The sequence below is a fragment of the Leucopleurus acutus genome (genome assembly GCF_964270905.1).
Source record: "Leucopleurus acutus genome assembly, chromosome: 17".
Classification (NCBI taxonomy): Eukaryota; Metazoa; Chordata; class Mammalia; order Artiodactyla; family Delphinidae; genus Leucopleurus; species Leucopleurus acutus.
In genome coordinates this window covers 83,473,881-83,488,100 of record NC_139159.1, presented here as the reverse complement: position 1 = coordinate 83,488,100, position 14,220 = coordinate 83,473,881, and the positions used below count along the sequence as shown (strand labels likewise).

General features: G+C 68.4%; 1 protein-coding gene across 4 annotated transcripts in view; it reads left to right on the top strand.

Annotated features, from left to right (window-relative positions):
• Positions 1-12,498, top strand: part of LOC309973897 (plectin) — a 56,867-nt gene extending 44,369 nt beyond the window's left edge. For all 4 annotated transcript variants that reach the window (XM_082858360.1, XM_082858361.1, XM_082858362.1 and 1 more), the window contains 7 exons: positions 214-352; positions 454-810; positions 893-976; positions 1,140-1,244; positions 1,338-1,436; positions 2,403-5,783; positions 5,886-12,498. In XM_082858360.1, the coding sequence (XP_082714486.1) occupies positions 214-352; positions 454-810; positions 893-976; positions 1,140-1,244; positions 1,338-1,436; positions 2,403-5,783; positions 5,886-12,104 (10,384 nt within the window). In that variant the 3' untranslated portion in view covers positions 12,105-12,498. The remainder of the gene's footprint in view (positions 1-213; positions 353-453; positions 811-892; positions 977-1,139; positions 1,245-1,337; positions 1,437-2,402; positions 5,784-5,885) is intronic.
• The last annotated feature ends 1,722 nt before the right edge of the window (positions 12,499-14,220 follow it).

Sequence of the window (14,220 nt, the reverse complement as noted above, 5' to 3'; positions counted from 1 at the left end):
GGTGTGGACCAGGGTGGGGGTCGCAGAGGTGGCCGGAGGGGTTCAGTCCTGGTGTGCCTTGCAGGCAGGGCTTTCTGATGACTGGATGGGGGGTGAGAGGGGGTGAGGGGCTATTAGAGGAGGACTTAGGGCCCCCCACCCGCGGGAGGGTCACTGGTGTGGAAGGTGTGTGGGCTGCACCCCAGCCCCGCTCTGAGCCCCGCTCTCCCGCAGGCTCAAGACCATCAGCCTGGTGATCCGCAGCACGCAGGGGGCCGAGGAGGTGCTCAGGGCCCACGAGCAGCAGCTCAAGGAGGCCCAGGCCGTGCCCGCCACCCTCCCAGAGCTCGAGGCCACCAAGGCTGCGCTGAAGGTACCGCCACAGGCCCGCGCCCTGCCGTGAGGGCCCAGAGACGCCGGGGCCAGCGGCAGGGGCCTCGGGCTGAAACGGCACCCTCTTCTCTGACCCAACAGAAGCTTCGGGCCCAGGCGGAGGCGCAGCAGCCTGTGTTCGATGCCCTGCGGGACGAGCTGCGGGGGGCGCAGGAGGTGGGCGAGCGGCTGCAACAGCGACACGGCGAGCGGGACGTGGAGGTGGAGCGCTGGCGTGAGCGGGTCGCCCTGCTTCTGGAGCGCTGGCAGGCCGTGCTGGCCCAGACCGACGTGCGGCAGCGCGAGCTCGAGCAGCTGGGCCGCCAGCTGCGTTACTACCGCGAGAGCGCGGACCCGCTGGGCGTCTGGCTGCAGGACGCCAAGCAGAGGCAGGAGCAGATCCAGGCCATGCCACTGGCCGACAGCCAGGCCGTGCGAGAGCAGCTGCGGCAGGAGAAGGTAGGTGGGCCCCGGCCGGGCCGGCGGGAGCGGGGCGGGGGCGTGGTGCGCCCTCTGGCTGCTGACCACCCTGCTCTCCCAGGCGCTGCTGGAAGATATCGAGCGCCACGGGGAGAAGGTGGAAGAGTGCCAGAGGTTCGCGAAGCAGTACATCAATGCCATCAAGGTGAGGCCTTTGCAGCCTCGTGTCCCCGGGGAGACGTGCGGGTGGTAGGCCTGGGACCTCAGGGGGGCCCCCCAGGCCAGGCCGTGCTGGGCAAAGCCTGTGGGCAGGTTCAGGGGCAGGGTGGGGAGGGCAGGGCTGGCGGCCAACCAGCGTGTCCCTGCAGGACTATGAGCTTCAGCTGGTCACGTACAAGGCACAGCTGGAGCCGGTGGCCTCACCAGCCAAGAAGCCCAAGGTCCAGTCGGGGGCCGAGAGCGTCATCCAGGAGGTGAGGCTGAGGGGCAGGGCTGGTGGGTGGGCTGAGCCTGAGTCAGCAGGGGCAGGGCTGACTCTGGGTGCCTCCTCCTTCCCGCCCCCCCAGTACGTGGACCTGCGTACCCGCTACAGTGAGCTGAGCACGCTCACAAGCCAGTACATCAAGTTCATCGGTGAGACTCTGCGGCGTATGGAGGAGGAAGAGGTATGACCCGCCGGGGTGGGAAGGCCATCCTGCTGCCCACCTTGCCCCAGACGTGGCCCCTAGGAGCCCGCCTGAGCTCTCCCCACGCCCCCCCGCCCAGCTCCCCGCAGCACGGCCTGTCCCCAGGCTCGCCTGACCTGCGGCCCAGCCCGCCTTGGCCCGACGCCGCACTGCCCTCCCTGTGGCGGCTGCTGTGGCGGCTGGCATCTTCTCTTTCTCTTCTGTGTTGGCGCTTGGCCCCCCCCAGGCGTCCCACCGGCTCTCGTGTGTGTGCCTCCGCGGGACTCTGCATCGGGCTCTCTGCTTGGCCACTTGCTCTGCAAGAACCTTGGGCTGTTGGGTCATGGGGGCTGGGGAGGGGTGCCCCGAGGTGCTTGGGTGAGGAAGGGTACCTTCCCCGCCTTGTTCCTCCTGCCTCCTGGGTGACCCCTCCGTCTGGCCTACCTGCAGCTTCCTCTCTGCTCAGAACCGCAGGCTATCGAGTCCCGCTTCCGAACTGGCTCAGATCTGCGCTGATGTCCCACGCTGGCCACCCTGCCCCGCCGGGTCAGGGAGAGGGGCCCCGCGGCCAGAGCCAGGCCGCCGGGCATTCAGCGGTGCTCAGGCAGGGCTGTATGGCGGGCGCGGCTCCCAGGCCCTGGGAGCCCCTGCTTCGCTTGCTCTGTCTCTCTCTCCCCCCCGGCCCGTCTGTGTGTCTCTGTCACCTGTCTGCGGGAAGAGGGGAGAACATCTGGGTCTCCTATCCCCAGGCTGGTGAGCACTGTGGGGCCAGGTTGCGCTCGCTGCCCCAAGTGCCCTGGTGGGTGCACGCAGCCTCCCTCAGCTGGGCCGGGACCTCTGTCCCCTCCCAACCCCTGCACCGCGCTGTCAGGGTGAGCTGTGGTGGCACCGTGTCGTGTGCTGGGAGCACCTGCTCCGTGCTCACTCCTCTCTCCGGTTTTCTCCCTCTCTCTGCTGCGGCCGCAGAGGCTGGCTGAGCAGCAGCGGGCAGAGGAGCGGGAGCGACTGGCCGAGGTGGAGGCCGCGCTGGAGAAGCAGCGGCAGCTGGCCGAGGCGCACGCACAGGCGAAAGCGCTGGCAGAGCGCGAGGCCCAGGAGCTCCAGCGGCGCATGCAGGAGGAGGTGGCACGCCGGGAGGAGGTGGCGGTGGATGCGCAGCAGCAGAAGCGCAGCATCCAGGAGGAGCTGCAGCACCTGCGGCAGAGCTCGGAGGCGGAGATCCAGGCCAAGGCCCGGCAGGTGGAGGCGGCCGAGCGCAGCCGGCTGCGGATCGAAGAGGAAATCCGCGTGGTGCGCCTCCAGCTGGAGGCCACCGAGCGCCAGCGCGGCGGGGCAGAGGGTGAGCTGCAGGCACTGCGTGCGCGGGCAGAAGAGGCCGAGGCGCAGAAGCGGCAGGCCCAGGAGGAGGCGGAGCGCCTGCGGCGGCAGGTGCAAGACGAGACCCAGCGCAAGCGGCAGGCGGAGGCCGAGCTGGCCCTGCGTGTGCAGGCGGAGGCTGAGGCGGCTCGCGAGAAGCAGCGGGCCCTGCAGGCGCTGGAGGAGCTGCGGCTGCAGGCAGAGGAGGCGGAGCGGCGCCTGCGGCAGGCAGAGGCAGAGCGGGCACGCCAAGTGCAGGTGGCCCTGGAGACGGCGCAGCGCAGCGCCGAGGCAGAGCTGCAGAGCGAGCACGCCTCCTTCGCCGAGAAGACGGCGCAGCTGGAGCGCACCCTCAAGGAAGAGCACGTGGCCGTGGTGCAGCTGCGGGAGGAGGCCACGCGGCGGGCAGAGCAGCAGGCCGAGGCCGAGCGCGCCCGCGCGGAGGCTGAGCGGGAGCTGGAGCGCTGGCAGCTGAAGGCCAACGAGGCGCTGCGGATGCGGCTGCAGGCGGAGGAGGTGGCGCAGCAGAAGAGCCTGGCACAGGCCGAGGCGGAGAAGCAGAAGGAGGAGGCGGAACGGGAGGCGCGGCGGCGCGGCAAGGCAGAGGAGCAGGCCGTGCGGCAGCGCGAGCTGGCCGAGCGGGAGCTGGAGAAGCAGCGGCAGCTGGCGGAGGGCACCGCGCAGCAGCGCCTGGCGGCGGAGCAGGAGCTGATCCGGCTGCGGGCCGAGACGGAGCAGGGGGAGCAGCAGCGGCAGCTGCTAGAGGAGGAGCTGGCGCGGCTGCAGCGGGAGGCGGCCGCGGCCACGCAGAAGCGCCGGGAGCTGGAGGCCGAGCTGGCCAAAGTGCGGGCTGAGATGGAGGTGCTGCTGGCCAGCAAGGCGCGGGCCGAGGAGGAGTCACGCTCCACCAGCGAGAAGTCCAAGCAGAGGCTGGAAGCCGAGGCCGGCCGGTTCCGCGAGCTGGCGGAGGAGGCCGCCCGCCTGCGCGCCCTGGCGGAGGAGGCCAAGCGGCAGCGGCAGCTGGCGGAGGAGGATGCTGTGCGGCAGCGGGCGGAGGCAGAACGGGTGCTGGCCGAGAAGCTGGCCGCCATCAGCGAGGCCACGCGGCTCAAGACGGAGGCGGAGATCGCGCTCAAGGAGAAGGAGGCGGAGAACGAGCGCCTGCGGCGGCTGGCAGAAGACGAGGCTTTCCAGCGGCGGCTTCTGGAGGAGCAGGCGGCCCAGCACAAGGCCGACATCGAGGAGCGGCTGGCGCAGCTGCGCAAGGCGTCGGAGAGCGAGCTGGAGCGGCAGAAGGGGCTGGTGGAGGACACGCTGAGGCAGCGGCGGCAGGTGGAGGAGGAGATCCTGGCGCTCAAGGGGAGTTTTGAGAAGGCGGCCGCCGGCAAGGCGGAGCTGGAGCTGGAGCTGGGGCGGATCCGTGGCAACGCCGAGGACACGCTGCGCAGCAAGGAGCAGGCGGAGCAGGAGGCCGCCCGGCAGCGGCAGCTGGCGGCAGAGGAGGAGCGGCGGCGCCGCGAGGCCGAGGAGCGTGTGCAGAAGAGCCTGGCGGCCGAGGAAGAGGCCGCGCGGCAACGGAAGGCCGCGCTGGAGGAGGTGGAGCGGCTCAAGGCCAAGGTGGAGGAGGCGCGGCGCCTGCGTGAGCGAGCAGAGCAGGAGTCGGCTCGGCAGCTGCAGCTGGCCCAGGAGGCCGCCCAGAAGCGGCTGCAGGCGGAGGAAAAGGCGCACGCGTTCGCAGTGCGGCAGAAGGAGCAGGAGCTGCAGCAGACGCTCCAGCAGGAGCAGAGCATGCTGGAGCGTCTGCGCAGTGAGGCCGAGGCGGCCCGGAGGGCGGCAGAGGAGGCGGAGGCGGCGCGGGAGCGGGCCGAGCACGAGGCGGCGCAGTCCCGGCGGCAAGTGGAGGAGGCGGAGCGGCTGAAGCAGTCGGCGGAGGCACAGGCGCAGGCGCAGGCACAGGCGCAGGCTGCCGCGGAGAAGCTGCGCAAGGAAGCCGAGCAGGAGGCGGCGCGGCGGGCGCAGGCAGAGCAGGCGGCCCTGCGGCAGAAGCAGGCGGCCGACGCCGAGATGGAGAAGCACAAGCAGTTCGCTGAGCAGGCGCTGCGGCAGAAGGCGCAGGTAGAGCAGGAGCTGACGGCTCTGCGGCTGCAGCTGGAGGAGACCGACCACCAGAAGAGCATCCTGGACGAGGAGCTGCAGCGACTGAAAGCAGAGGTGACGGAGGCGGCCCGCCAGCGCGGCCAGGTAGAGGAAGAGCTGTTCTCGCTGCGCGTGCAGATGGAGGAGCTGGGCAAGCTCAAGGCCCGCATCGAGGCGGAGAACCGCGCGCTCGTTCTGCGCGACAAGGACAACACGCAGCGCCTCCTGCAGGAGGAGGCGGAGAAGATGAAGCAGGTGGCGGAGGAGGCTGCGCGGCTGAGCGTGGCGGCCCAGGAGGCGGCGCGGCTGCGGCAGCTGGCGGAGGAAGACCTGGTTCAGCAGCGGGCCCTGGCAGAGAAGATGCTCAAGGAGAAGATGCAGGCGGTGCAGGAGGCCACGCGGCTCAAGGCGGAGGCAGAGCTGCTGCAGCAGCAGAAGGAGCTCGCCCAAGAGCAGGCCCGGCGGCTGCAGGAGGACAAGGAACAGATGGCGCAGCAGCTGGCACAGGAGACGCAGGGCTTCCAGAAGACTCTGGAGACAGAGCGGCAGCGCCAGCTGGAGATGAGTGCCGAGGCGGAGCGGCTCAGGCTGCGCGTGGCCGAGATGAGCCGGGCTCAGGCCCGTGCGGAGGAGGACGCCCAGCGCTTCCGGAAGCAGGCGGAGGAGATAGGCGACAGGCTGTACCGCACGGAGCTCGCCACGCAGGAGAAGGTGACGCTGGTGCAGACGCTCGAGACCCAGCGGCAACAAAGTGACCAGGATGCCGAGCGCCTGCGGGAGGCCATCGCGGAGCTGGAGCGCGAGAAGGACAAGCTCAAGCAGGAGGCGCAGCTGCTGCAGCTCAAGTCTGAGGAGGTATCTCCCCGCGCGTGGGCAGGGATCTGGGGTAGGGTCTGCTCTCGGGCAGGTGCTCCCGGGGGCCCGCATGGCCCTGACCGCCCCCTTCCCCCTTCACAGATGCAGATGGTGCGGCAGGAGCAGCTGCTTCAGGAGACCCAGGCCTTGCAGCAGAGCTTCCTCTCCGAGAAGGACAGCCTGCTGCAGCGGGAGCACCTCATCGAGCAGGAGAAGGCCAAGCTGGAGCAGCTCTTCCAGGACGAGGTGGCCAAGGCGCAGCAGCTGCGTGAGGAGCAGCAGCGGCAGCAGCAGCAGCTGCAGCAGGAGAAGGAGCAGCTGGCGGCCAGCATGGAGGAGGCCCGGCGGCGGCAGCGCGAGGCCGAGGAGGAGGTGCGGCGCAAGCAAGAGGAGCTGCGGTGCCTGGAGCTGCAGCGGCACGAGCAGGAGAAGCTGCTGGCGGAGGAGAACCAGAGGCTGCGTGAGCGGCTGCAGCACCTGGAGGAGGAGCGCCGGGCTGCACTGGCCCACCCGGGGGAGGTCGCTGCCTCTCAGGCCGTGGCCGCCAGAGCCCTGCCCAATGGCCAGGACGCAGCCGACGGCCCGGCCGCCGTGGCAGAGCCTGAGCACGCCTTTGACGGCCTGCGGCAGAAGGTGCCGGCCCAGCGGCTGCAGGAGGTGGGCATCCTGAGCGCAGAGGAGCTCCAGTGGCTGGCGCAGGGCCGCACCACAGTGGCTGAGCTCGCTCAGCGGGAGGACGTGCGCCACTATCTGCAGGGCCGCAGCAGCATCGCCGGCTTGCTGCTGAAGCCTGCCGACGAGAAGCTGACCATCTACGCGGCCCTGAGGAGGCAACTGCTGAGCCCGGGCACAGCCCTCATCCTGCTTGAGGCCCAGGCGGCCTCAGGCTTCCTACTGGACCCCGTGCGGAACAGGCGGCTGGCCGTCAACGAGGCCGTGAAGGAGGGCGTCGTGGGCCCTGAGCTGCATCACAAGCTGCTGTCGGCCGAGCGTGCTGTCACTGGCTACAAGGACCCCTACACCGGGGAGCAGATCTCCCTCTTCCAGGCCATGAAGAAGGACCTCATCGTCCGGGAGCACGGCATCCGCCTGCTGGAGGCGCAGATCGCCACGGGCGGCATCATTGACCCGGTGCACAGCCACCGCTTGCCCGTGGACGTGGCCTACCAGCGCGGCTACTTCGACGAGGAGATGAACCGCGTCCTGCAGGACCCCAGCGACGACACCAAGGGCTTCTTCGACCCCAACACGCACGAGAACCTCACTTACCTGCAGCTGCTGGAGCGCTGCGTGGAGGACCCCGAGACGGGCATGCGGCTCCTGCCGCTCACGGACCAGGCTGCCAAGGGTGGTGAGCTGGTCTACACCGACTCGGAGGCCCGGGACGTGTTTGAGAAGGCCACCGTGTCCGCTCCGTTCGGCAAGTTCCAGGGCAGGACGGTGACCATCTGGGAGCTCATAAACTCCGAGTACTTCACGGCCGAGCAGCGACGGGATCTGCTGCGGCAGTTCCGCACGGGCAAGGTCACCGTGGAGAAGATTATCAGGATCGTCATCACCGTGGTCGAGGAGCACGAACGGAAGGGCCAGCTCTGCTTCGAGGGCCTGCGTGCCCTGGTCCCTGCTGCGGAGCTGCTCGAGAGCAGGGTCATTGACCGTGAGCTCTTCCGCCAGCTGCAGCGGGGCGAGCGCTCCGTGCAGGAGGTAGCCGAGGCGGAGGCCGTGCGGCGGGCCCTGCGGGGCTCCGGCGTCATCGCGGGTGTGTGGCTAGAGGAGGCAGGGCAGAAGCTGAGCATCTACGAGGCCCTGAGGAAAGATCTGCTGCAGCCAGAGGCAGCTGTGGCCCTGCTGGAGGCCCAGGCCGGCACCGGGCACATCATCGACCCCACCACCAGCGCACGGCTGACTGTGGACGAGGCAGTGCGCGCCGGCCTCGTGGGGCCCGAGCTACACGAGAAGCTGCTGTCGGCCGAGAAGGCTGTGACAGGCTACAAGGACCCGTACTCAGGGCAGAGCGTGTCCCTGTTCCAGGCCCTGAAGAAGGGTCTCATCCCCAGGGAGCAGGGCCTGCGTCTGCTGGATGCCCAGCTGTCCACAGGTGGCATCGTGGACCCCAGCAAGAGCCACCGTGTGCCCCTGGACGTCGCCTGTGCCCGGGGCTACCTGGATAAGGAGACCAGCACCGCCCTTTCAGCACCCGAGGACAACGCCAAGACCTACTATGAACCCCGTACGTGGCAGCCTGTCACCTACAGCCACCTCCAGCAGCAGTGCCGCCCCGACCAGCTGACGGGGCTGAGCCTGCTGCCGCTCTCGGAGGAGGCTGCCCGGGCCCGGCAGCAGGAGCTCTACTCCGAGCTCCAGGCCCGTGAGGCCTTCCAGAAGGCCACTGTCGAGGTCCCCGTGGGCAGCTTCCAGGGCAGGACGGTGACAGTGTGGGAGCTCATCAACTCCGAGTACTTCACGGCCGAGCAGCGGCAGGAGCTGCTGCGCCAGTTCCGCACGGGCAAGGTCACCGTGGAGAAGGTCATCAAGATCCTCATCACCATCGTGGAGGAAGTGGAGACCGTACGGCGGGAGAGGCTCTCTTTCAGTGGCCTCCGAGCCCCTGTGCCGGCCAGCGAGCTCCTGGCCGCCGGGGTCCTCAACAGCACCCAGTATGAGCAGCTCAAGGACGGCAAGACGTCGGTCAAGGACCTCTCGGAGCTGGACTCGGTGCGGACACTCCTCCAGGGGAGCGGCTGCCTTGCTGGCGTCTACCTGGAGGACTCCAAAGAGAAGGTGACCATCTATGAGGCCATGCGGCGCGGCCTGCTCAGGCCCAGCACCGCCACTCTCCTGCTTGAGGCCCAGGCAGCCACTGGCTTTCTGGTGGACCCTGTGAGGAACCAGCGTCTGTACGTGCACGAGGCCGTGAAGGCCGGTGTCGTGGGCCCTGAGCTGCACGAGAAGCTGCTGTCAGCTGAGAAGGCCGTGACGGGCTACAAGGATCCCTACTCAGGCAGCACCATCTCTCTCTTCCAGGCCATGAAGAAGGGCCTGGTCCTCAGGGAGCACGGCATCCGCCTGCTGGAGGCCCAGATCGCCACGGGCGGCATCATCGACCCCGTGCACAGCCACCGCCTGCCCGTGGACGTGGCCTACCAGCGCGGCTACTTCGACGAGGAGATGAACTGCGTCCTGCAGGACCCCAGCGACGACACCAAGGGCTTCTTTGACCCCAACACGCACGAGAACCTCACCTACGTGCAGCTGCTGGAGCGCTGCGTGGAGGACCCCGAGACGGGCCTGCGGCTCCTGCCGCTGAGAGGGGCAGAGAAAGCAGAGGTGGTGGAGACCACGCGGGTGTACACCGAGGAGGAGACCCGGAGGGCCTTCGAGGAGACACAGATCAACATCCCTGGGAGCGGCAGCCACAGTGGCTCCACCATGTCCCTGTGGGAGGTGATGCAGTCGGACCTGATCCCCCAGGAGCAGCGGGCCCAGCTGATGGCCGACTTCCAGGCTGGCCGCGTGACCAAGGAGCGTATGATCATCATCATCATTGAGATCATTGAGAAAACCGAGATAGTCCGCTCACAGAACCTGGCTTCCTTCGACCACGTCGGTCGCCGCATCACCGCCGAGAACCTGTACGAGGCCCGGGTCATCTCCCGCGAGTCCTACGGCCTGCTCCGGGAGGGCGCCAGGAGCCTCCGCGAGGTGCTGGAGGCCGAGTCCGCCTGGCACTACCTCTACGGCACGGGCTGTGTGGCCGGCATCTACCGGCCCAGCTCCAGGCAGACGCTGACCATCTACCAGGCCCTCAAGAAGGGGCAGCTGAGTGCCGAGGTGGCCCGCCAGCTACTAGAGGCACAAGCGGCCACGGGCTTCCTGCTGGACCCGGTGAAGGGCGAGCGGCTGGCCGTGGATGAGGCCGTGCGGAAGGGCCTGGTGGGCCCCGAGCTGCACGACCGGCTGCTGTCGGCTGAGCGGGCCGTGACCGGCTACCGTGACCCCTACACAGAGCAGACCATCTCGCTCTTCCAGGCCATGAAGAAGGACCTGATCCCCACCGAGGAGGCCCTGCGGCTGCTGGACGCTCAGCTGGCCACGGGCGGCATCATCGACCCGCGTCTAGGCTTTCACCTCCCGCTGGAGGTGGCCTACCAGCGCGGCTACCTCGACAAGGACACGCACGACCGGCTGTCAGAGCCCAGCGAGGTGCGCAGCTACGTGGACCCCTCCACGGACGAGCGCCTCAGCTACACGCAGCTGCTCCGGCGGTGCCGCCGCGATGAGGCCAGCGGCCAGCTCCTCCTGCCGCTTGCAGACGCCCGCAAGCTGACCTTCCGCGGCCTGCGCAAGCAGATCACGGTGGAGGAGCTGGTGCGCTCGCAGGTCATGGATGAGGCCACGGCGCTGCGGCTGCAGGAGGGCCTGGCCTCCGTCGAGGAGGTCTCCAAGGACCTGCAGAAGTTCCTCGAGGGTACCAGCAGCATCGCCGGGGTCCTCGTCGATGCCACCAGGGAGCGGCTGTCGGTGTACCAGGCCATGAAGAAGGGCATCATCCGCCCCGGCACGGCCTTCGAGCTCCTGGAGGCGCAGGCGGCCACCGGCTACGTCATCGACCCCATCAAGGGGCTCAAGCTAACCGTGGAGGAGGCCGTGCGCGTGGGCATCGTGGGTCCCGAGTTTAAGGACAAGCTGCTGTCGGCCGAGCGTGCCGTCACCGGCTACAAGGACCCCTACTCCGGGAAGCTCATCTCCCTCTTCCAGGCCATGAAGAAGGGTCTGATCCTGAAGGACCACGGCATCCGGCTGCTGGAGGCCCAGATCGCCACGGGCGGCATCATCGACCCCGAGGAGAGCCACCGCCTGCCCGTGGACGTGGCCTACCAGCGCGGCCTCTTTGACGAGGAGATGAATGAGATCCTGACCGACCCCTCGGACGACACCAAGGGCTTCTTTGACCCCAACACGGAGGAGAACCTCACCTACCTGCAGCTGATGGAGCGCTGCGTCACTGACCCCCAGACGGGGCTGCGGCTTCTGCCGCTGAAGGAGAAGAAGCGGGAGCGGAAGACATCCTCTAAGTCCTCGGTGCGCAAGCGGCGTGTGGTCATCGTGGACCCGGAGACGGGCAAAGAGATGTCGGTGTACGAGGCCTACCGCAAGGGCCTTATCGACCACCAGACCTACCTGGAGCTGTCCGAGCAGGAGTGCGAGTGGGAGGAGATCACCATCTCCTCATCGGACGGCGTGGTCAAGTCCATGATCATCGACCGCCGCTCGGGCCGCCAGTACGACATCGATGAGGCCATCGCCAAGAGCCTCATCGACCGCTCGGCGCTGGACCAGTACCGCGCCGGCACGCTCTCCATCGCCGAGTTCGCCGACATGCTCTCAGGCAACGCCGGCGGCTTCCGCTCACGCTCGTCCTCTGTGGGGTCCTCCTCTTCCTACCCTATCAGCCCCGCTGTCTCCAGGACCCAGCTGGCCTCCTGGTCCGACCCCACCGAGGAGACGGGCCCCGTGGCTGGCATCCTGGACACGGAGACGCTGGAGAAGGTATCTATCACAGAGGCCATGCACCGCAACCTGGTGGACAACATCACCGGGCAGCGTTTGCTGGAAGCGCAGGCCTGCACCGGGGGCATCATCGACCCCAGCACCGGCGAGCGCTTCCCCGTCACCGACGCCGTCAACAAGGGCCTTGTGGACAAGATCATGGTGGACCGCATCAACCTGGCCCAGAAGGCCTTCTGCGGCTTCGAGGACCCACGCACCAAGACCAAGATGTCGGCCGCCCAGGCCCTGAAGAAGGGCTGGCTCTACTACGAGGCGGGCCAGCGCTTCCTGGAGGTGCAGTACCTGACGGGTGGCCTCATCGAGCCCGACACGCCAGGCCGCGTGGCCCTGGACGAGGCCCTGCAGCGCGGCACTGTGGATGCCCGCACCGCCCAGAAGCTGCGCGACGTTAGCGCCTACTCCAAGTACCTCACCTGCCCCAAGACCAAGCTCAAGATCTCTTACAAGGACGCGCTGGACCGCAGCATGGTGGAGGAGGGCACGGGCCTGCGGCTGCTGGAGGCTGCCGCCCAGTCCAGCAAGGGCTACTACAGCCCCTACAGCATCAGCGGCTCCGGCTCCGCGGCCGGCTCGCGCTCCAGCTCGCGCACCGGCTCCCGGGCTGGCTCCCGTCGCGGCAGCTTTGACGCCACCGGCTCGGGCTTCTCCATGACCTTCTCTTCCTCGTCCTACTCGTCCTCGGGCTATGGCCGCCGCTACGCCTCGGGGCCCGCGCCCTCCGCGGGGGGCCCCGAGTCAGCGGCAGCCTGACCCCTTCCTGCACCCCGCCTCCCGCTCTGCATGTGGCCAGACTCCCCGCCCAGGAGCTGGGGTCTTTAATGTTTCAAGGTGTCTTCCTCCCAAGCGGTGCCTAAAGTTTAACCAAAAAGTACAGACTAACACGTTAACATGTATCTGTGGTCCAGACAGCCTGTGTCTTGGGGGCTGGGGCCAGTCCAGCCCCACTGACCACCTCGCGCCCCCCCCACCCCCCCACCCCAGGTCTCCCCGCTTCTCTTTACCTGCCACTCACCACAGCCAGGTGCCTTGGAGGGTCCAGAGCTGGGCCCCCAACTCAGCCCTCTCATCTCCCCAGGGGGGTTTCGTCTGGGCGAGGTTCCCCCAGCCCTGTAGGCCGGCCCCGCCCAACCCCCAGCCACCTGCTCGGGCAGCAGGCATCGGCCCCGCCAGTGGCAGGGCCTCAGCGCCAGCGTCTTCTCCTGTTTCCGGGACTGACCTGCTTGCTCAGCGGGCCTTGCTGGGGAGGGAGGGCGGGAGTCCCGGGTCAGCCATCTCTTCTAGGCTGCCCAGGGAAGCCCCTTCCCCATGGGAAGGTGAGGGTCCAGTCTGCAGACCCAGCTGGCCCGGGCCAGGCCCCAGCCTGTTCCCGGCTCCATTCCCAGCCCCCAACCTGTGCCCGAGACCCCACGCCTCTGGCTTCAGCCTTCCAGCCTCAGCTCCCTAGTAAGTGCCTTCTGTGTCCCCCTTCGCACCCCAGGCCCCGAGGACCCAGACCTGGGGTGGGAGACAGACCCTCCTGGTGAAAGGCTCACCACTGCCCAGCTCTTGGGCGTGCCGGCCGGGAATGACTGGGCTTCTGCAGGCCTCTTGCCCTCCGTGGGCCCACTGTCCCCTGGAACCTGTGGAACCCCACCCTGGGTGCTGCCTGCTTGCCTGCCTCTCCCAGGGCTCCTCAATCCCTGTGTTGGGCCTGGGGACAAGGCAGCCCAGCCCGGTGCCACCAGTCCTGTCCCATCCAGCCCCGCGCCCAGGTGGCTTCCGCCCTCGCCTCTGCTCTCCGACTGAGCTTTGCACGTCCCACTAACCCAGGTAGGTGGCGGGTGGGGGCCCAGGCTTCGGCTGCCTCTGAGGACAGAACACTAACCCGACCACGGCGGGCCTGCGGCGCTTGCCCAAATAAAAGCAATTCCAACTTTCCCGCGGGTCCCGTCTCACTTTTTGTCCTGAGGTCAACTTGTGTGTTGGGCTAAGGGGGTGCTGCGGCCCCAGGCTCTGAGCTTGGCCACTGTGTCCTGGCCTGGGGCAGAAGAACCGGGTCTCGTGAAGACGCTGGCCAGGGGCTGCACCCCTCAGAGAAACCCAGGCTGAGTGACCCAGAGCATAGGGCGAGGTGGAGGCCGGGCCGGCTGGGGCCTGCTCAGCCCAGGTGGTGACCTGTCCCTCGGCCCAGCCCCCCAGGCTGGGTTTGTGATTGGCGCTTACGTCTGAGACGGGGGTCTTACGTGCCCTTCGGTCGGTCGTTGATTGTGTGGAAGAGGCAGCGTGACCCCTGGGTAAGTTGGTCCGTGTCGGCCAAGGGTAACCCTCCAGAGAAGGGTGCAGTCACGAGCCTGAGCGGCGGCGGTGGAGGAGGGTGAGTGGGGCAAGCCACAGCCCCGGTGAGCCACTGGCTCTGAGGCCATGAGGCCCTGACCCATGCCATCTCCCTGCTTTGCCCCAGGGGGTGGCCCCTCATCCTTGGGGGTCTAAAGTCCTGGTTACCCAGCCCTTGTCGGGCTCTGCTCTCTTGCCCACTTGCAGTTAAACCTGGGCGTGGAAGTACCAAGATGCCCGGGGCAGCAGCCCTGCCTCCATGGGTGGTCAGGGTCCTCCCGGCCAGGACGGTGCCCACCTGGCCTGCTGGTCTACAGCACCGAGCAGCCGCCTGGCCAGGTGGTAGCCGTGGCTGTGAATTGAGTGGGACGCTCCCGCCACGCCCCGGGTGGCCATGTTTTCCTTCGCCGACCAGGACCGCGAGGGTCTCACAGCCTGAAGTTGCGGGGACGAGAAGCACCTGCACCGCGGCGGGTCCCGGAGCCTGTTGGGGCTGGGCCGCTTCTGCTTCCACTCCTGGGTTCCCAGACCCGGTGGGCCGCCTTCTGGGGTC